The sequence below is a fragment of the Copadichromis virginalis genome, linkage group LG23 (genome assembly GCF_057382275.1).
Source record: "Copadichromis virginalis isolate Kocher_CV1m ecotype Utaka linkage group LG23, C_Virginalis_male_GT1.1, whole genome shotgun sequence".
NCBI lineage: Eukaryota > Metazoa > Chordata > Actinopteri > Cichliformes > Cichlidae > Copadichromis > Copadichromis virginalis.
In genome coordinates, this window is record NC_140639.1 from 10,652,711 (window position 1) to 10,674,092 (window position 21,382).

General features: G+C 43.7%; 1 protein-coding gene across 7 annotated transcripts in view; it reads right to left on the reverse strand.

The window, feature by feature from the left end:
* Nucleotides 1–780: 780 nt before the first annotated feature.
* Nucleotides 781–21,382, reverse strand: part of nfia (nuclear factor I/A) — a 150,580-nt gene continuing 129,978 nt past the window's right edge. For 2 of the 7 annotated variants that reach the window (XM_085449400.1, XM_085449404.1), the window contains exons 7-12: nucleotides 20,220–20,270; nucleotides 17,426–17,593; nucleotides 14,367–14,545; nucleotides 10,526–10,691; nucleotides 9,879–9,967; nucleotides 781–2,691 (exon numbers count right to left, since the gene is read on the reverse strand). In XM_085449400.1, coding sequence (XP_085305526.1) covers nucleotides 2,677–2,691; nucleotides 9,879–9,967; nucleotides 10,526–10,691; nucleotides 14,367–14,545; nucleotides 17,426–17,593; nucleotides 20,220–20,270 — 668 coding nt within the window. In that variant the 3' untranslated portion in view covers nucleotides 781–2,676. The remainder of the gene's footprint in view (nucleotides 2,692–9,878; nucleotides 9,968–10,525; nucleotides 10,692–14,366; nucleotides 14,546–17,425; nucleotides 17,594–20,219; nucleotides 20,271–21,382) is intronic. The other 5 variants (XM_085449405.1, XM_085449407.1, XM_085449402.1 and 2 more) reach the window with 4 other exon arrangements.

Below are 21,382 nucleotides of genomic sequence, written 5' to 3' on the forward strand. Positions count from 1 at the left end.
GTCGGCTCACTTACTGAAAAGTCTGCCATCATGAAACTGTTGGCTGAACACTTTCAGCTGTAAAACTAAGACCAAACTGCTAAAGCAGAGACCCTGAACTTTGACCTCTGCACTTCCTGAAACCTACTTTTAGCTGCAGAACTGTTGGCTCAAACCGTGCTGCTCACTTCCTTTTGTTCAAACCAGACATCATCACGTCACATGACCTCGCACTGGGTGCTCATTCCACCAAACTTCAGCGTGCTTTTAGCTGTTAGCACATGGAGCTGATAGTCGCTGGTGTAGATTTCATCTGCTCGGGTCTGCAGGTGTTGGAGGGCGGGGCAGAACGCCACGCAGGCCCGAGAGCTCGTAATACAAAGGGTTCCTCCTCAGCTTCAATGCCTTCTACGACATCTCGGGTATGGAGGAAAAGTAGGAAAACTAAAGGAAAGAAACAACCAATCACGACTCTCCACGCCAGATCTCATGAAACCTCTCAGGACTGAATTGAAGCTCAAGGCACATCGATGAGGAACACGTGTTTCCGTGCAATCTGAGATCAAACGGAAGAATGAACGTCTCGAAACCGAAGCAGAACTGATCTGTTGTGGCAGGAAAAGGAAGGAAGGAGAAATAAAAAGGATGGAGAGATGACGAGAAGCGAAGAGAGCTGGTTGTTTGTGAAGGACAGCAAGAGGAAACTAATAGACGGCTGCTGGCAAGTGCCGGATGTTGGGTTTACAATATAGTGTCTTTTCTCACTAACTACATCATCTATGGAAAAATCTGTCACTAACACTAGAACATGCATTTTTTTGTTCTTTTTTTTTTTTAAAATAACTTTTTCACTTAAATTCACTTTTGTTCAACGCTGGATGGTCGTAAGTGTGTGTGTGTGTGTGTGTGTGTGTATATATTTATATATATAGTATAGGAAAGGAAAAACAAAACTCAAGATCGATAAAATGCTGAGTTGCACGTGAAGCGCTGTCGGCCGTCTGTTTGTGGACGAAAGCTTCCAGAGAGTTACCCTCTGCTCTACCTCTTCATAGCTAAACCAAAACCCCTGATTACAAACTCACAGCCTATTGGCCAACTGCGGGAATAAGTGCTTTTGGCTGGGCACGACCTCTAGGAGACCCAGCCAATCACAGGGCCGGCCCTTACTGGGCGGCACCCGTTAAAAGATTAAACCACGCGATTATTTTCAGCTTAAACTCACATAGTACTTTTTCTCCAGATTTCATTAAATTCGGATCGAAAGTAAAACGATGTGCTCATTAAAATAAGTTAACCGCTTGGCGTATTTTTCCCTCCTCAAACAAAATGAAGCGCAGACTTCAGCTGCTTTAAAAGACTGATTGTTTAAAATGATATTTGTTAAAGGGATTCTCATTCTACCATCTAACAGCTTCACACGATGAACAAACGACAAAGAAGAAACGATAAAAGTGAATACAGCTCGCCTTATTTCTCACCCGGCTGTGGTTTCGACTTCAGCGCTGTGTGGTTGTCTTTTTTACCCCGCTATTTTAGAGTCCCAGAGGTGTGAGCGGACTAGGAAGAAAAATATATATTTATATATACTTTTCATCAACTGTTTTCAACGAGCTATCTTACAAAGATATTTAACTATCCAACAGCTAGCCAACAAAATTGCACTTTCCTCATGATCAATATTTCACTGGTAAAGTTTGAGTTGCTCTTCTCTCTCCTATCTGCCTGCCTCGATTCGGACACCAGAGTTTTCGGCCCACTCTTAGCATGCTGTAGCTTCACCCCCATGGGTGGATGGTGGAGGACGAGGAGGCTGAAATGGTGGCGAAAAGAGAAAAATCAATGAGCCGTGAAGCCAAAAAGCATCCAAGAGGAACAAACTCGGATCCACCAGCATCTGGTCGCAACACTTCACATAAAGAAAACCTTAAACCCTAAAACCCCACGATTATACCCACCCTCCACCCAGTCGCCCGTCACAGCCCCCCCCCCTCCACATGAAGTTCTTGTTATTTCTGTGAAACAGGTGGGGGCGTCTGTTTGCGCCCGTCACACCTCCACATCCATCCAGGTCCATGTCCTTTCAAAGAGCCTTCCAACTTCCCCCTCCCTGACCTGCCAGCAACCGAGGGGCGTGAAGTCCATCCCAGGAAGTCCGTGAAGGCTCAGGTGGTGGCGATGTTGGTGGCCCCTCGTACCAACTGTGCCACATCCCAACTTCACGAACCCCCAAACCATCGGACTCCAGACGGGGGGGCAGGTGATGAGTGTGGGGAGGGTTTCGTATGACTGTAAGTCCACGGATGCACCCGCTGCAAAGGATGATGGGAGAGCATATGTGTCGTCAGAAGCTCTGTGACTCAGTCTTTCCCAAAGGCTCAGGTCGCCCACGTACTTATCAACCTGGTTGGATTTGGGGGGGGGGGGTCTGGCACTGTATATGGACACTGAGGTGTGAACCATACGTTTGCACGGATGTCTGTGATATACAGTTTGCAGGGGGTCACGGTGCGTTTGATCCGCTGTAGCCATGCTGATGCTGCTGAGCCTGTGTGTGGTGCTGGTGGAGGCGGAACAGGAAAGGAATAGGGATAGGTTAGACTGGGCTTTCTGTCACAGCTGGCATCAAAGGTGAAAGGTCGGAGAGGAGACTGCAGCGATCTGTCGTACAGGTGGGCGGAGGGGCCTCTGGAGTCCTTATCCCAGGTACCACTGTGGAGAGATAAAAACAGATGTTAACATCTGGACTGCTTTAGCAACCACTTACCGGACGATCCCGACTGCAGGTACTTGTCGTCCAAATTTACCCAGAACCAATCAGCGGGGTTACACATATATCACTAAGGTTTCAAAGATTAGTCTAAGGCTGTATGAAATCTTCCCACCGTGCAGCCTCCAGGACGGCTTGTTGTGTGGTTTGTTATTGGCCACAAACCAATGACACTGTGACTGAAGTTTATGGACTTTTCTATGCAGATGATACATTCAACTCCTGTTGCTATAGAAACAATTCTCCAAACTGTGGTTAAAAACTGAATATGGAAAAACTTACTTAAGGATTCATGATGTTACAGTATAAATCTTAAGGTGGATTAGCTTGTAGCGCCAAACTAAATATGTGTGTTCTCCTGAATTCAGGATAACTCAAGTATGTCTTTGAGGAAACATGAATTATTTCTTTAGATTGAAATAAGTGAGACTGTTATTCAATATATCCTGTTACAACACAAGACCAGAAAAGGTGTGTCCATGAATGATCTTCACTCTGACACTGACAGTAGGCCAAACAAACCCACATTCAACCTCCAGACAGTTGGGACCCAGATGGATTAAAATTAAAGCATTAACTGCCTGTTTTTGTAGGACAGGTGACAAAAATATATGCTGATGGTGTCTGGTGGGCTGCCCCCAACAAAGGGCAAATATGAAGTTTTCCATACTTCCTCTCAGTTATATGGGTGCAAAGTAGGGCTGCCACAAACGATTATTTTGATAGTCGACTAGTCGCCGATTATTTTTGTGATTAGTCGGCTAATCAGATCATGCATCCATTGGACGTAAAACATACAGCTTATTGCATCAGCATGCGTCTGCTCTTATATAGCTATCATTAGCTTACAGTTTGAAGTGTTTAAGTTATGTGCTAACTAAAAATAAAGACAAGATGATAGTTTATTAAACTTTTAATGAAATTTGCAGATTATCTCGGTGGAGTATAATAAACTCAGCCGTCTGCTCCTTGCTATCTAAAATATAACAGGACACTGGAGTAAATTCTCGACCATCTCACACTTCTGTTTAATCAGTTTTCTGTTTGACGTTTATTCAGCTGTGCGAAAATTAGAACTTTAATCTCAGCAAAACCAATTTACTCAGGAACAAATAAAATACTGAAAAAAGTCAAACTATAATTAATTTTAATTATTATTATTTTTAAGTTATCTAAGTGACTTATATATCATGTTTAACCTGAGTAGCGAAAGACTGCGGGGGGTTTGAAAACAATGTGCCGGGAGTCCGGTTTTCTCACTGGCTCTAGTGAGCCTTGAACCCCCCGGCTAGCTATTGAGCTGGTGGGTAACAGACGTCTCAAAAAACATCGGAGCACTTTTACAAATATGTGACGTCTTGATAAACCGAGCAGATATTTGAAGTTTACACACCTACATTCTCACCTGAAAATATCTTAAAAGTTTATTTTGTGACCCAGAAAGAGTAATACGAGTAATATTAATACTAAGTAGTTGCCGCCATTGTTGGAAACTAGAATTGGCTGGGCCGCGCTATGAATTCTGGGATAGGTTGGGCCACGAAGGACACACCCAACCCATCCTTCAAATCTGGGGAAAAGGAGGACGCATTTGTCGGCCGCATTTGGAGAAGTCTTCGAATTTGGACAGCCTTCGTTGCATCGCTGTAACATAATCGGATCCAAAGGATGCAGCCCCTAAATTTGGACACAGCTACGATACCGGAGACTGCTTCTTCTTCTTCGGGGTTTAGCGGCAGCTGTAGATGCATTGCTGCCATCTTCTGTTTCAGTCTGTTATTAAACTCTTAAATCCTACCACTTATTCCTGCGTCTTTCAGGATCTTACAAAGCTTCAAACGACGCGTTGAATATTAAATTTGTCGTTGACAATTTTGATAGCCGACGTAATCGTGATTAGTCGACTAATCGTGGCAGCCCTAGTGCAAAGGTGTAAAAAATTTAGTTTTAGAAGTTTATGAGGTCAGTGTATGCACAGTGATCACTGTGAGCTAAAAGCTTAGGCTACAGAGTGCTCTAAACACCCAGTCACGTCTTGATGGATGCTCAATCTCCCGGGTAAGGAAATCTCAGAAACTTGGAAACGCTTTGTCCAGATGAACAGAGTCAACTTTCTGAGACCAATTTATCCATTTTTTTCTTCTATTGGGTCTGTGTGACATAGAGATATGATATGATTAAATAGTCTCCAACAGAGATCACCATATAAGCATGTTCAACCCTTCCATTTACGAGTAGCAGCAAATCAGAAGAAAGTCTTTCCCAGGGGCAGGAGCTAAAACTGCATGTTCATAAACTGAGGTGGTGCACTAAAGCATAATGTAAAGAGATAGAAGAAGATAATTTTGAACCCTGTATCATGCCGAGCTACTCTGCTGCTGTCCAATAATACAGATACACTGTGGGAATTAAAAGACTTTGCCTCCTTTAAGTACACCTCAAACAGTCCCTCCAGGCTGGATTTCTGTTATTTGCTATTTGATGCTATCCTCAGGATATTCTCTTTCCAGCACTATAATCCTGTGGTTGTAATGAACACTGCTGCCTCTAGGGGATGCCAGTGGGGCTTGATTTAGTCGAACCCACAACAGGCTGATGTCAGACTGTCAGGTTCTCGGACTACAAACACAGGACGCTGCTTCTCCTCTCTGGGTATGAGTTTATGACACAGGAGCACAAAACTCTGTGTGTGTGTGTGTGTGTGTAATCCATCTCTGATAGGCTCGTATCGATCGCCAAAGGTGCATCGTTCATGAATCTCTCCCTCCTCTTCCTCACTGGCCCGTCCAGTTCAAGTTCATCTCTGCGTTACATCATGTCTGGTTGCTAAGGACAACCAGACGGCCCGGGACGTGACTACCATCGCCAAGGCAACCGCATCACCCCCCCACATCCCCATCCCACTACCCCGCCTCTTTTATCCTCTCCCACCGTTTCTTTCTTTATGTTCATCCTCTCTCGATCACTTTCTCCTCCCCGTCCCACTCGGCACTTCTTCACACGCACACGCACGCACGCACGCACGCACGCACACACACACACACACACACACACACACACACACACACACACACAAAGGAATAAAAACAAAACACACACTTAAAGAATGTACATTTTTTAGAAAATGTGCTTCTGGATTTTGAATTTAAAGTGAAAGTTAAATGAAACACGCGGGATCAGGCATTCCTTTTTTTCTTTGTGTGCATGTGTTGCAGGGTTTCTCTGCACTCAGACCTCAGTTGCTCCTGACTCGTTGTAATTCTATTGCTGTGTGTGTGTGTGTGTGTGTGTGTGTGTGTGTGTGTGTGTCTGCAGTAGTGATAGAGGAGAAGACTGGAAGGTTAGTTTTTAATCAATACAACTTGCTGACGCTGGGACTTTTCTACCTCGCTCTCTCTCTTCCTGTTTCTATCGGTGTCTCTCGGCCTCTCGCTTGCTCGCTGCACTGCAGCTCCTCCCTCTGTCCTGAGAAGACTCAGAAGATGAAACTCTCACAGGCCAGACAGAGTGTGTTTGTGTGTGTGTGTGTGTGTGGAGTAATGTTACCACACAGTGGGTTGATGCTGACAGCTGTGATTCAGACTGTAGAAACTCATCACAGCGAAAGACGGAAGGCGATTTTAAAGGAGCAATCTGATGTTGTTTTTCCATGTTTTTCATATTCTCAGCAATCTCAATGTGTTGTCCACCTTGGTACATCCCACTCTGTCTGTGGCTCTTAGCTTCAAGGAAGTAATTCATTGTGCAGCACAACAACCATCCTGAACATCCAGGGAAGTCTGTAAGACGCTCTAAAAGCTGTTCAAGACAATGTCTAAAACCAATCCAAAGTAACAAGTAAAACCAGTCTAAATCACCGTTCAGCACCAGTCTAAAAGCGGTGAAAAACCAGAGATATCGATAACATATTGATTAAGTATGATGGCTTATCGATCACTCAGAGAGAGAAGATTTCAGTGACAGTCACTCTGTGTCATCTGCCCGTCATTTGCTGCAGAGGAAGGTGTGCCTCAACCAAAGCTAATGCAACAGATCTCTTAGATTTCCCAATATAGAGGTATATAAAACCAGTTATCAACCAGAGCTGTGGAGCAAACAAGTATTAGCTTTGAAAAACTGTGTGAGGTACACGAGGAACTCAAGGGCAGTTTCAAAACAAATTTCCCACGTGTAGGACTAATAAAGGTTATCTTATCTTAAAAGCAAAAGGTGATGAAGACTATTTTCTTCTTTTCTTCCAACAGCGACCTTTCACCATACGAATGTCCATGTGGAGAAAAAGCCCTGATATCATGACAGTTTAACAAAAAGTCACTTGTGTCTTTGAGAGTCTAAAAAGTTCAAAAGAATCTCATTTCTGAAAAACTGGTACTAAAACATTTACACACACACCGTGATACCACAGCCAGCCATAACCTGATCAATACAAGTGTGTGTGTGTTTGTGTGGTAGAGTTTCATTGGAGGCAGTGAGGGTGCTTTCCCCTTTGTGTGTGTAGTCATCCACCGTCTCCGTGTCCGATTTGCAAGGTGAATCTAAAACACACACACTCGTATTGAACACACACACGTATGCAGTGCAAACACCACACCCACATCATGACTCACTAAGTGAGTGTGTGAGTCTTGGAGAAGTGCTGACTCAGGACAAGACAGAAACAGTAGCAATGATAGATGGAGAGAGATGGATGATAGACAAATATTCATTGAATAAAAAAGACAAGTTCAGAAGCCTGATGTGTGACTCCAGATGTCCGAGTCCTGGTGTCCTGATGTCTAAGTCCTGGTGTCAGAATCTTGGTATCTGAGTCCTGGTATCGGAGTCCTGTGGTCCAAGTCCTAGTGTCCTGATGTTTGAGTCCTGGTGTTTGAGAACTGATGTCTGTCCTTATGTCCGAATCCTGATATCTGAGTCTTGGTGTCCAAACCCTGATGTTTGAGTCCTGGAGTCCTGTTGTGTGATTCCTGGTAATTGAGTCCACGTGATTGAGTCCTGATGTCTGAATTACAGACATGATCAAAGTAGCTAAAATTACAGACTGTGAAATGTACTTGTGTCCCTTATGGCACAAATAAAAGCAGGATTTTCATGTAGGTCTTTGAGTTTTGCAGCTCGCTGTCATTTGCACAGCATCAGGTTTTTGTGAACGCCTCTGACGTCTTAAAGATACAAGCTGTCCTTCAGAACGGGCTCATAAAAGACGTTAAAGAGGACCTGCTTTGCTCATTTACAGCTCCATAATATTTTTCTTGGATCTTTCCAGAGTAGCTTTGCATGATTCACAGCTCAAAATATCTTCCCCATCTTCTTCTGGCTTCAGCCTCTCAAGTTAGCTTTCATCTGATTGGCACCTGCCAAAGTGGGTGGGTGGGGCTTCTCTATGCAACATCATCCTGATGCTACAGTAGAAAAAGCTGTGATAACCTGAGTATGTAGATGTGGCTGAGCTCTGGGCTCGCAGAGATTGCTGTACACTGAGCTCAGTATCAGAAACTCTGATCGTGTTTGATGTGAACATTGACGACTGGAACAGCAGATATCTGACAGGAAATAAAAGAAAAGCAGAAAACGAGCACTTCAGAGTGCGTTTGTGGTTTCTGGGCTGGTTCTGGAGCTCCTGGGAGAGAACATGCTGTGGTTCTTCTGTACTTTTGTGTTTTGTCTCGCCTCCCAGTGATGCTGACAGCATGGCTCAGCACTGACTTTCTGACCCAGTGTCCCACCGCAAGTCCGTGTTCTCCCTGATGTTGTGTGTGTGTATGTGTGTGTTAGTTTCGGCGTCTTCCCTCCATCCTTGTCACCATGGGCAACCACCACTCTGACCTGTGTGGGCATGACGCCCACTCTCACACAAAGACAACGCCAGCTGCCCCCCCTGCCCCCAACACACACACATATAAATGTAAACACACTCACACGTGTTTACATTCATGTGTGAGGACCTAATCCAGCCCAAGTGTTATGTTAAAGATGTTAAATCCTTCCTCATCATGTCCACCTCCACCCTAAAATATCACCACTTTCCTCCAAAACACCATCACATAACCCCCCCAAAAATAATAAATCTCTTATTTAAAAAACATACATGCTGGCTTTAAAAACATGTCTTCTTCTCTACTGTGTTTAAACTCTCCAAACAACGTCCACATTTCCTAAAAAAGCTGTGAGTCGTTTTCCAAACCTGCTGAATCTGAAGCAGAAATAAAACTAAAAAAAGACCAAATTTTCTTTATTTTCCAACAAAACACAAAAATTCTCCTGGATATTTTTGTATTTTTCTGATGACTGACGGTTAAATTCATTCCCAGAAAGGAAACCTTTGGAGGAGAAGCTGCTCATCACTCGAGGAGCGCGACATCGTCCCCGAGAGACGGAGAAAGAATAAATAACACAAGTCTGTTTCTGGCAGCGGTGACAAACACCTGGCTCATGTCTTCACGAGAGAGAGTGTGTGTGTGCGCGCGCTGGTGTGTGACAGAGTCGATAAATCGACACCCTTGTTCACTGCGGGCCACCACACACACACACACACACACCAAAGCGATCAAGCATGTCTGGATTGTCAACAGAGGACTCCCACCTCACTGTTTGTGTGTGCGTGCAGGATGAGTTAAGTCAAGGCTGCCCAATCGTTACTCTCTTCATAAATCAGCTGGCAAACAGACCCTGACCCCCCCCAAACACACACACACACACACACACACACACACACACACACGCGCGCGCCTGCACACACACACACACAGTATCCAATGAGGATGCTGTGTTCACTAACCACCCGCCCTGCAGTAAATGATTCAGGCCTGAAGTGAAGCGCTGCTTCTTTCCCTGTTAATGTCTTTGTTTATAAATCCCAAAATCCTGTTCTCTGATTGGCTGATGGGTGTCTGACATCTTTTTGCTTCCTCTAGTTTCACACTGACCAGCACAGGTACACCATGTGTGCGCAGCACGCTCTCTCTCATGCTGAAAATGAGGCCAGAAGATGCAGTTCCTCTGACATCCAGCAGAGGCTCCAGCAGTGAATTAGTCCCCATAGACTCCCATGTTAAAACTTTACAGCAGAAATAAACATGTTTATATGTTTGTAAACATGTTTGCAGCTGACAGACCTGTGTTTGTTGGTTACCTGTGGTTGCTGAGGGATGTTAAAGCCGGGGTCCCGAGGTCCGACGCTGACGAACCGCTGAGCTGGAGACGTGGTGGGGGTGGAGTAGGCTGCACAACAAACACACAGGCCCGTTATTAACACGTGATGACCTGACAGAGCTCTGATACACTGTAAATTCAATCTCCTTATCTCCTTAAATTCAGACCCAAATCAAGTTAGATTCAGAGGAACCTGATTTGAAAGTTTATATTTTCTACGCCGTTGTTAATAAAGTTTTGAAAGACTTGACAGAGTTATTTAGAAGAAGTAGGTCAGACAGATGACAAACACATCAAGCAAAAACATCAGTAATAAATACAAAGAAATTTCAGTGTCTCCATGTCTCGTTGATGAGTATTAGGAGGATTAAATATTTTGGCAGTGACTGCATCTGTTTTCGCCAAAAGACAGGAAGCGTCACTGAACCCTGCAGTCAGAAATAATCCAATCACAAATCACTTCTCACAGATTACACGAGAACTAAATATCAGATTAATAACTGAACCCTGATGCGTCGTTCCTTTTGTGTGGGGGCGTGACAGCCAGCAGGAAAATCGAGTTTAAACACGCAGAAGTGATGCGTGATGGTACTTAAATCTGCCGTGTGTGTGTGCGCGCACACTCACTGGGTGAGGTGGGTGAGTTTCCTCCTCCCTCAGTGGAGGAGGTGGAGGGCGGCTTGGCGTCAACAGGCAGTGGGACGGGACGGGCCATCGGAGGAGGCGGTGGGGGAGGCAGCATGGGCGTCGGCAGGAAAGGGTTGTGGACCTTTCCCTGGGAGCTACCATTAGGCTGAAGAGGTGGGGGGGACACAGTTAGAATATGTGTACGATATTCTGTAAAGAAACATCAACAGGTCGGTCACAGCTCGTCCTCTCAGTGTGTGTGTGTGTGTGTGTGTGTGTGTGTGTGAGAAAGAGAGAGAGAGACAGAGTGTCTGAGAGTGTGTGAGAGTGAGACTGTGTGACAGTGTGCGTGTGTGTGTGTGTGTGAGAGTGTGTGTGTGTTTGAAGGGAGTTTTGAGATTCAAAATGTGGTTTTAGTGTCAGCGTTACAGTTAGGTTATGGTTTAGGGTAAGGGTTACCACTGTAACCCCCCTGCAAATTACGCCCCTGGGCTGAACATGCAGCAAAAACTGCTGTGACAGACCTGCCTGGAAGTGAAGAACCATCTCTCACAAAGCATGAAATATTTGTCCTGTCAGTGCAGTAAAGACGTGCGTCTTTGTTTCCATCAGTCAGAAGGACATGTTGGTTTAATTTTGTTCTCATCCATAAAATGATGATCCAAAACACCTGTACACAGAATTCCTCCTGCTTTTAGCCCAAGAAGGACGTGCAGGTGCTTCAGTGTTAAATCAATGCTGCAGGTACGTCGCAAACACAAACCCTTCTGAAACCTTCCTGGAAACGCTGCGTTAACGCAGCCCAAACCACTGTGATTGGTCTGTTCAGTACCGACGAGTCCTCCTGAGCATTTCCAGCTACTTTTTCACTGCAATTATTGAATTTATCAGAACAATAATCAACACCTTAATACGAAGACTGACAGACAGCAGGGCGATAAGAGTGGATGTGAAGAAACATACAAAGAAGTGGGAAAAAAAAGAAAGGGACAAATATGTTTGCCTTCAAAGAAAACTGACCATAACAAAGAGCAAGGACCGAGGAGGGATTCAAATCAGTAAGACACCGGGACACCTACTCAGCTCTACTCCTCAGGCGTGGAGCCATCTGATTGGCTGCTCTCCTCTGACTTTACTCTTTATTTACTGTGATTCGACTCTCTGATCAGTTTGACTGACTCCCTGAGGGACCGTAATGATATTCCCGCCTATGACGGGAACAACACAACATCGGGTAGTAAGACCTCTAAGCAGCATTTAGGAAAATCAGTTGTAATGGCTTGTGTATCCATCAGGGGGAGCAGGGTGGAGGCGTATTCATTTACAAGCTTGTTACACGAGACCTTTTCAATTTGTTCATAGATCCTAGAATTAGAAGAGAATCATAGCGTTGACCTTCAGTACTGATGAGTCCTGAGCATTTAAAGCTGCTTTTTCACTGCAATTATTGAATTTATTAGAATCCTGATGATGGATACATAAATAAACACTTTAATAACACAGTTTGTTAAATATATTAACAGTAGTTTTACTAATAATGTCTTGATTTAAAGTGCAGTAAACTGCAGCTGTGAACTGCTTCTATTTTTTAACTCTCCTTCAGCGCTCTGCACATCTGTGATAAATCACTGCAGGAATTTTAGCGCCAACGTTTACAGACAGGTGAGCGAGAACGCAGACTGTGATTTGAACTCACGAACAGGAATCATTTTCTTTGTATATTCCCGGACTTTTCACTTTTCTCATTTTAGTGCTTGTTGTTCAACTGTCGTGCTCCGAGCCTCCTACAGACAAGCAGCAACCCCCCATCTCTGCGATGTTTGAACGCCACCGCCGTGTCCTTTAATAAATTTCATCACATAGGTTGCATTTAGATTTTTACAAATGTTGAAATCCTGTTTTTAAAGTTTGCATACATAAAAATTATACCAGAGTGTAAATTAACAACATGCAGAAGTAATTTCTACTTGGTGCAATGACGTGACGGAACATGCATGTTTAGTTTAGTCAGGCCGCTCATTTAGAGAAACAGATTTCAGTGCAGCGCCGCGTACATGAAAACTCTGACATCAGAATATTACTCGTTTTATCTTGGAGTAACTGTGAAAGTGCGTCTCTCCTTTTTGAAACAAAGATTTTCAACAGAAACTGAAGATCAAACGGGAAAACCTTACATTTATTAAAATTTACACAGTAGTCTGCACTCCATTTCTTTGGCAGTCTTCTGATGTCCTGTTTTATGGAAGGCACCATGAGGTTGCTTTGTTTGTTTGCTTATGTCGCACATTTCCAAAGACATCATCCCAGCCCCTGGACAACTCAGCTGATAAGAGTTACACACCCAGGCACATCCATCAAGGTAACACTATTCTGATAAACTTTCATAAACATCCCCATCTCAGGTACGAGGATGTCCAAAGGACAATTCTGGAACCATCATACAGCCTGGAGGGCAGGTGAAAGTCCGGCCTCTCTTATACAAACTATAGAGGAATTACATTTCGCTCAAGACTTTTGCACAACATGAGAGTTTAAAGAAATCTAAAGAATGAATGAGAATATTAAGCTGCAACTTAACAGAAACGATGAAGGATGCGCTTATAATTCAAACAGAGGTCTGAAAAGGCAACAGCCCAGCAAGTAACAGAATAAATGATAAATGAAGATGTACCAGTCTCAGAAATCACCTCCACATCTGGTTTGGGATCTATGAGGAAGCTTATTTCTTTTTTAAAATTTTTTATTTATTTATTAGATTAGATTGAAATGGATAAATGAAGAACTTTGCTGGAAACAGTTTTAGTGATCTGCAGTATAAAACGTCTGGATGGCCAAATAGACTGTGAAGTTTTATCCTTTATTTTACATTTTTAAAAATTAAAGTTTTTATATTTTAATGGGTAAAGAGTTTTACAGCGACAGCTATCAAAGAATGTCAAATTCAATTCAGTTTTATTTACAACAGTGGCCTCAGCGAGCTTTAGAGTATAAAGCAAAGACCCGACAATAAAAGTGAGAAAACCATCTGTAGCTAACGATCCAGGTCAAGGGTTTTTGGAAGAAAGCCCCATCTCTTGGTGACACTCTGCAATTAAGTGAAAGGGGCGTGTCTATAGTGGAAACACTCCTCCCAGCGGCTATATCTGTGTGCGTGTGAGGTTGTGAGTTTTTTTTTTTTTGTCCCAAACATCGCATTTTAGAATTTGAGAAATTTGACATGATGGGTTTTAATTTTTTGAAATGCAAAGCTGACAAAGTGTTCAAACAGGACACGGGCTGCTTTCTTTTCCTGGTTTTTATCCAGGTTAAAAAACAAAACAAAATATGCTTTCAGTTTCCAACAAATTTCAGTGTGACTATCGCGCAATTTTAATCGGTTCTTAGTAACGATTAGAAAAAGATCAGCTGTTTCATCCAGTCGACACCAGGCAGAGAACGAGTGCTCGGGGGTTAAGGTTAAGTTAGAGGCGGCTCGGCCTTCCAATCGGGATCGCCCTGCAGTCGGGCCAACATGTAGGAAAAACGGAAAGCAGATGCTCTGTGTTTGTGTTTGTGTGTCTGAGCCTGTGTGTGTGTGTGTCTGCCTGTGTGTGTGTGTGTGTGTGTGGAAGGTGTATTGATTCAGTGTCTAGACTTAGATATATCAACTATCTCACTGCAGTACAAAGGCCACACACACAGGCACACACACACACACACACACACACTGCAGCACTTTTGCAAACAGATCCCACCTTTGCAGAGGCTGGAAAACCCAGCTCAGATGTGTTTGTGTGTGTGTACATGTGTGTGTGCACATGTGTGTGTGCGTGCATGTGTCTGTGTCTCTGTGCGTGCTTACGTTGAGGAAGCCCACCTGTCCGGCCTGCTGGGCGGAGTCAGGACAGACCAGCTGGACGAACTCCTTGAGCGTCTCCTGCGGGTGATACCTGATGGCTGGGTGGGAGAAGTAGGAGCCAGGCTGCTGCAGGATGGGGGAGGAGGAGAAGTGGAGGCTGGAAGGGGGAGCGTGGGGGCTCGCTGAGGGGGGAGAGAGAGGGGAAGAGATTAAATGATTAAAGGGAAGGAGAGTTGGGGGAGGAAGGTAGAGACATAATCATTGTGGGAAGCAAGGAGTTTATTAAGTTTATTAAGGGGGCGTGGCTTAACATGCAGATACATGACGATGGACACACAGAGCAGATGAACCAATGACAACAGGACACCCCAGCTGTCAATCACTACAGGTGTATGGAGGTGAGGCTACATCATTTACGTGGCTCCTCCTCTTCCTTCTCTCCTTCAGTCTAATTAAGGCTCTAATTGGTCTAATACTCTCTGATTGCTCGTTAGCGGATGAGGCCTCGTTAAGGCCTGTGATGTATGGAGGTCTGAGGAGAGTGCAGAGAAGATGCTGAGGGGGGAGCGAGGGAGATAGAGAGACATTAGAAATGACAGAGAGAGAGCGAGGGAGCGTAGGAAGGAGAGTTAAAGCTGCTGCACTAATTCACTTAAAGTCTGCTGTGATTTATCACTCTGACAATACACACTGACCGCCCGTGTGTGTGAGTATGTGTGTGTGTGTATGTGCTCTGTAGCAGTGTATTTACAGTAATCATTGGATGGATGGCTTTCTCTGCCCTCTCTCTTTCTCTTGTAACCACAGACACACACACACACGGGGACAGAGTGTGTGTACATTAATAGAAATGATCTCACTCAGTGTGCAGGCATGCTCAGCCACCTGTGTGTGTGTTTGATTTAGTTTGGTCCCACATCCTGTTTCTGGGATTTTTTTCCGATGCATTGTGCCAACTTCATTTATTTGATGGCCTCAGTGATCGACAGAGTAAACCAGTGGATCTCACACCCACAAACCAACTTCCAAAGATAAAAACACGCACGTTTCTCCTCAGATCCCCTCAATGGCTCCCTGTTAAATCCAGAATTTAAAATCCTGCTCCTGCTGAATAATCCGGACACATCTTATCTTAATGACCTTACAGTACCATATCACCCCATTAAAGCACTTCGCTCTCAGACTGCAGGCTTACTTGTTGTTCCTAGAGTATTTTCAAGTAGAATGGGATGCAGAGCTTCAGTTTTCAGGACCCTACTCTGTGGAACCAGCTTCCAATTTGGATTCGGGAGACAGACACTATCTCTGCTTTTCAGATTAGTCTTCACACTTTCCTTTTTGCTAAAGCATAGATCAGGTGGCCAATCCAATCACAGCGTAAAATCAGCCCCCTTCCCACATCTCAGCGTCTATCTCAGCTGTAGGATGAAAGTGTGTGATTTCCCTGTCATCAGCTGAATCTGTGAACTTCTCTGATATCGATCTTCTCGTCTTTCTTCGGGCGAGACGGCAAAGCGGAGGATTTGCCTTCAGCGGCGCTGCAGCAGCGGTGTGTGTGGTATGCCGAACACAGAAGAAAGAGCTGGGATTAGTTCCACTTTGCAAATTGCCTCGCTTCACTACCTCAGACACCCCTCTCCTCCTCCTCCTCTCTCCCCTGCCAACTATTCCTTGAAGAAGATATTGTCCATCAGGAGGTGGATTGATAAACGATAAGAAGAAGGCAAAGAATTAAAACAGCAGAGTTCCTTCATTTTCACCACATGTGAAAGAATTTTAAAGGAGGTGAGGATGAAGAAAATACAGAAATACTCCATACTCCATCACTGGAGGTGCAGAGAGGGGGTGTGGAGGAAAGACCTTGATAAGAAAGGCCAAAAGTGATCTTCAGACCATCCATCCATTTTCTTCTGCTTATCCGGGGCCGGGTCGCGGGGGCAGCAGCCCAAGCAGAGAAGCCCAGACCTCCCTCTCCCCAGCCACCTCCTCCAGCTTGTCCGGGGGAACACCAAGGCGTTCCCAAGCCAGCCGAGAGATATAATCTCCACCGTGTCCTGGGTCTGCCCCGGGGCCTCCTCCTGGTGGGACCTGCCCGGAAAACCTCGCCAAGGAGGCATCCTTGTCAGATGCCTGAACCACCTCAACTCAAAATCTCTCAGAGTTTGCTTCAACTCGTTCCTGCAGAGCTTTCACAATAAAAGACGTGACAGTGTTCGGTGTTGAGGCCTTTTAATTGGTAACAGATGAAATAATAAGAAGCTCGAAAAAGTGAAACATTTAACTTTCAGCAGCCTGCTAATCTTCGTCACAGTTCTGACGGCTGTTGCAGCTTTTAAGATGGAATGTTTTCTTACATGTAATGTGACGACTTTATCGGCTCTCCTGCACAAACTTCACTGAGACCTGAACTACAAGCAAATCACACTAAATGTGAGGATTTCATTTCCTCATGTTGGACAAAGCATCACATGACGCATCGTTAAGGTGCGCCTGTGCTGCTCAGTAAATCAGATTATTTTATAACCCCTCTGCTTCCTGTTGTACTACACAGAAAGTTTGTCATCTTAAAAATCATTTTTTAGCTGATCTGTGAGTTTTCAGCTGCTCGCCAGATTAGATGGTAAAGTGATGAATGAGGATTATCTGCAGATTATTATTATGGAAAACACTTCTCAAGACTCAACAGCCGCACAGACACACACACACACACACACACATAAGGAGGAAGTGTGTTTCTGTGGTAGATTATTTCAGCCAATCAGAAGACGAGAAAGGAGCAGGAGACGGGTTAGTGGTGGGTGGGTGGGACGTAAGAACAGGTGTGAGGTGGGAAGGATGCTCTCATAACACACACACACACACACACACACACACACACACACACACACACACACACACACACACACACACACACAGTGCCCTGCCTACAGCCTATAGGTGTGTGTCTACAGGTGCCTCCTCCTGACAAAATCCACAGAGACTGACGGGGGTGGGGGTGGGGTGAAGGAGGTGAGTGTGTGTGGTGGGAGGCGGGTGAGGGAGGTTTCTGGGGATGACCTCACCTCGAGGCCCGGTAATGACGGGCCGGTGATGGTGTGTGAAAGCCGTTCGGGGGGAAGAGGAGGAAGAAGAAGAGGAGGAGGTGGAGGAAGCGCCGCTCGGTGAAGGCGCAGTGCCGCAGAAACCGGACTTCTCTGACCTCTTTAGAGCGCTGGCGGGTGACGGCATCCCTGCCAAGAACCATGATGATCATGATGAGGAGGAGCGGGTCATGGCAGATTTGATTCTTTAAACACTTTTTATGCACCTCCAATGTGGGGAGGTGGTGGTTTGGAGTGGGGCTTAGAGATCAGGGGCGGGGCTTGGAGATTGAGTCACAGGCTGCAGGTGTCAGAGAGTTTAGTGTGTCTGAACCTTTTTAAGTTTTTAGATACCAGCAAAAAAGGACAACATGAGTAAAAATGATGACAAATAAAATGAAACACTAAAATATAAAAAAGAACAAAAGCCTGAAATTTTATAAAAATAATAATATCGACATGAAAAGTGTGCAACAAAATATATAAATAAAAACACACAAAACCAAATAAAAATGTGAATGTGAGTGATGATCTAAAGCCCATCATTTATTTTTATTTCTTTGTGTGTCAGATGGGCCAGCCGGCAGCATTTTTATTCAAACATAAAAAGTCAGTTTTCTGAGAGACGTGAAACTCAGACATGCTGTTTCTCTTTCCTGTCAGCTCAGCAGTGTGAAACGCTATCAGCTGGGATAAAAACAAACATAACCTGGCTGCCGTTAATATCGAGACACACTTACATGTGATGATTTTTATTTGAAATATTTAATAAGCTTCAGCAGACGGGAACATCTTGACTGCTCACATTTTAATTTTTACCATAGCTACCAGATAGATGCAGTTCAGGCTGAATTAGTTCATCACAGGAACAACAGTGATCATCTTCAATACAGCTTTTTAAAATATTTTATTTTTGGCCATTATTACACAGTGGAGTGAAGAGTGACACGAGGGGCGGGAGACATGTGGCAAAGGGCCGCATGTCAGATTTGAACCCGGGCTGGCTGCTTTCTACATGCAATACTTTTATTGTAATGGAGTACTTTTACTCTGAAGTACTTTTACTGCAAATAAGGCTCTGCATGGCTGATTATCAGCACAAACACACGATTGTTCCACAGCTCGGAGACGAGCTGTGAACAGAGGGAACAACACAGATTGTGGTCTACCTGGAAGGGGTGGGGCTTGTAGTGACGGGCAGAGGTGCAGTAGGAGGAGGAAGAGGCAGAGGGGGTTGTTTGTTTGTGAGTGTGATGAAGGACCGAAGAGGTTTTGTCAGGTGGAACTGAGGCTGTTCAATATCTTCTTCCTCATCCTGTTTCCACATCCATCCATCCATCCATCCATCCATCCATCCAATCTATCAGTCATCCATGATTGATCCATCCATCGTCCATCCCTCCATCATTCATTATCCATCCACCCATCAATCATTCATCATCATCCATCCATGATGCATCCACCATTATTAATCATCCATCATTCATTCAAGATCCATCCATCCATCCATCCATCCATCCATCCATCCGTGATCCATTATTCATCCATCCATCCATCATCAACCCATCCATCATTCGTCATCCATCCATGATTTATCCATCTATGATGCATCATCATTCATCCATGATGCATCCATCATTCATCCATCCATCATCCATCCTTCATCATCCATCCATCCATCCTCCATCAATCCATCACTGATTATGATTCATTCATTCATCATCCATTTAGCCATTATTTAATGTGTCCCAGTTAATAATTTAACCAAACATGTTATTTCAAATAAAAATCTGTAAAACATTACAAAATGAAAATGGAACAACACAATAAAATAAACATAAAAACCCACAACCATTTAATTAAATGTGGAGACCTTTAACGGGTCTCCACAGCAGATCGTCTGCCTCCATCATTCCCAGCATCCTCCTCTCTCACACCAATATGTCCTCCATCACTACATCCATGAACATCCTCTGAGGTCTTCCTCTTCTCTTTCTGCTTGGCAACTCCATCTTCATCCACCTTTGTCCAATACAACACAATCCAGAAACTGTTTGGTCTCTAGATAATATTGCCCTTCATAATAATTAGGGGTGTGGCCTCTTTGATTGACAGGTGGATGGTGACACAGGTGGCTGTAGCCGCTAGCTGTCTGCTCAGCTTCACCCGAACTCGACCTCTGGACTGTCATAATGACGTCAACTGACCAATAACTTGGCTGCTGTGAGGTTCCTGTACTAGCAGAGCGTCCAAAAAGGCGGAGCTCCAGGACTGCTGAGTGAAATTCAAGGGTTTTGATGTTACTAATTAGCAGTAAGTTAGAGCTCCACCCTCTCATCCAGCAGCCATTAGGCTGCCTCACACTGAAAACCAGTTTGAGTTACCTTCCATCTTTAATATACAATCTGTGGTTAGTTTTGGTCATTTATCAGATTCAAACATCTCCTGATACACAAACTAACAACACCTTTACTCGTTACCATGTCACATATTCACATTCAACACACACACACACACTCGCACACAGACACAAACTGTCCTGCTGTCCATCCAGCTGGTTTTCTCGTCCACAAACTAAACAAAATCGACGTGCCACAGTGACATCATCAGCATGCTGCCAGGTGAGTGGAGTTAGGGTTGGGTGGAGTGCGGTGGGGAGGTGAAGGAGGTTGAGGGGGGCACGAGACGGAAACTCAGACAAAAAGGAGGAGAAGGAGGAGGAGGCGGTTTCACAGACATGTAGACAGGAAGTGAGGAGGCGTGTTGACGTCTTTACCTTGTCGGGAGATGAAAGAGCTAGCTAGAGAGCCACGCAGCTTATATCCAGCTTTCCAACGCAAGACGGAGGAAAGGAAGAAAAGAAACGGAAAGGAAAAGTAGCATGAATACACCGGCCGAGAGAGGAAGAGGAGACAGGAAGAGGAAGGAACTCATAAATATAATCAGTGTATGCGTTACCATGGTTACCAAAATAAAACTACAAAATCTCTGAGTCTGCAAAAATGAAAGTAAAAAATAAAATAAACCAAAAATGCACTGGAACAATGTGAATGCAATGAACTGAATATAATAAATAATAACTGAGAATTAAAGCAATTTTCTATTTTTTCTAACGCAAATAAAAATAAAATATTTAAAAGTTTCCTTTGAGACAGCTAACCTGTGATTTATAATTCAGTATGAACCAGAGTGGACGTGCTTCTGTTGTAGCTGTAAACCTGCTTTAAAAATAGATTTGATTGTACTGAAATCATAGAAATACTCAACAGAAACCTAAACATCTCTGTAAAATGAATTTATATTAGGAAAGTAGTTTATTCTGCACATATCTTCCTGGACATTTTTGTTCCTTCAAAAGACTGAGAGCAGAGAGAGTGACAGGAAACAGCACAGAGAGAAGAACGACATGCAGCAGATGGTCGCTCGGCTGGGAATCGAAACTCGCGGGGGTCTGCTCGAATTTCCAAAATATTATTAAAAAATGTTTTTTAAAGAAATAAAAAAAAAAAAGAAACATAGAGAACAGAAAGAAAATTAAAATACCTTCATAATAGCAATTATAAAAATATAATATTCTTATTCTAATATTATTAATAAACATTATATTTGATTGATATTCACATCTTTTAAATGCAAGAATAAAATTTCTATCTAAATATTTTAATAAGTTCAATAACAATTACAGTATAGTTTTAACGAACATTAAAAATAAATAAATGATCATGTAAAATTGAATTAAGAATAAACACCTGGCAAACAAAATATAAAATCATTCTAACCCATAAAAGCCACGCAAAGAATATCTATAAATATATTTGAAAAACGCAACATTCACTGAAATAAAATATCATAAAAATACTGAATAAAAATGTCAAAATGAACGTAAAGACTTTTTGTATTAAAATATATTTTATTTGACTGATATTTGTATATTTGTCA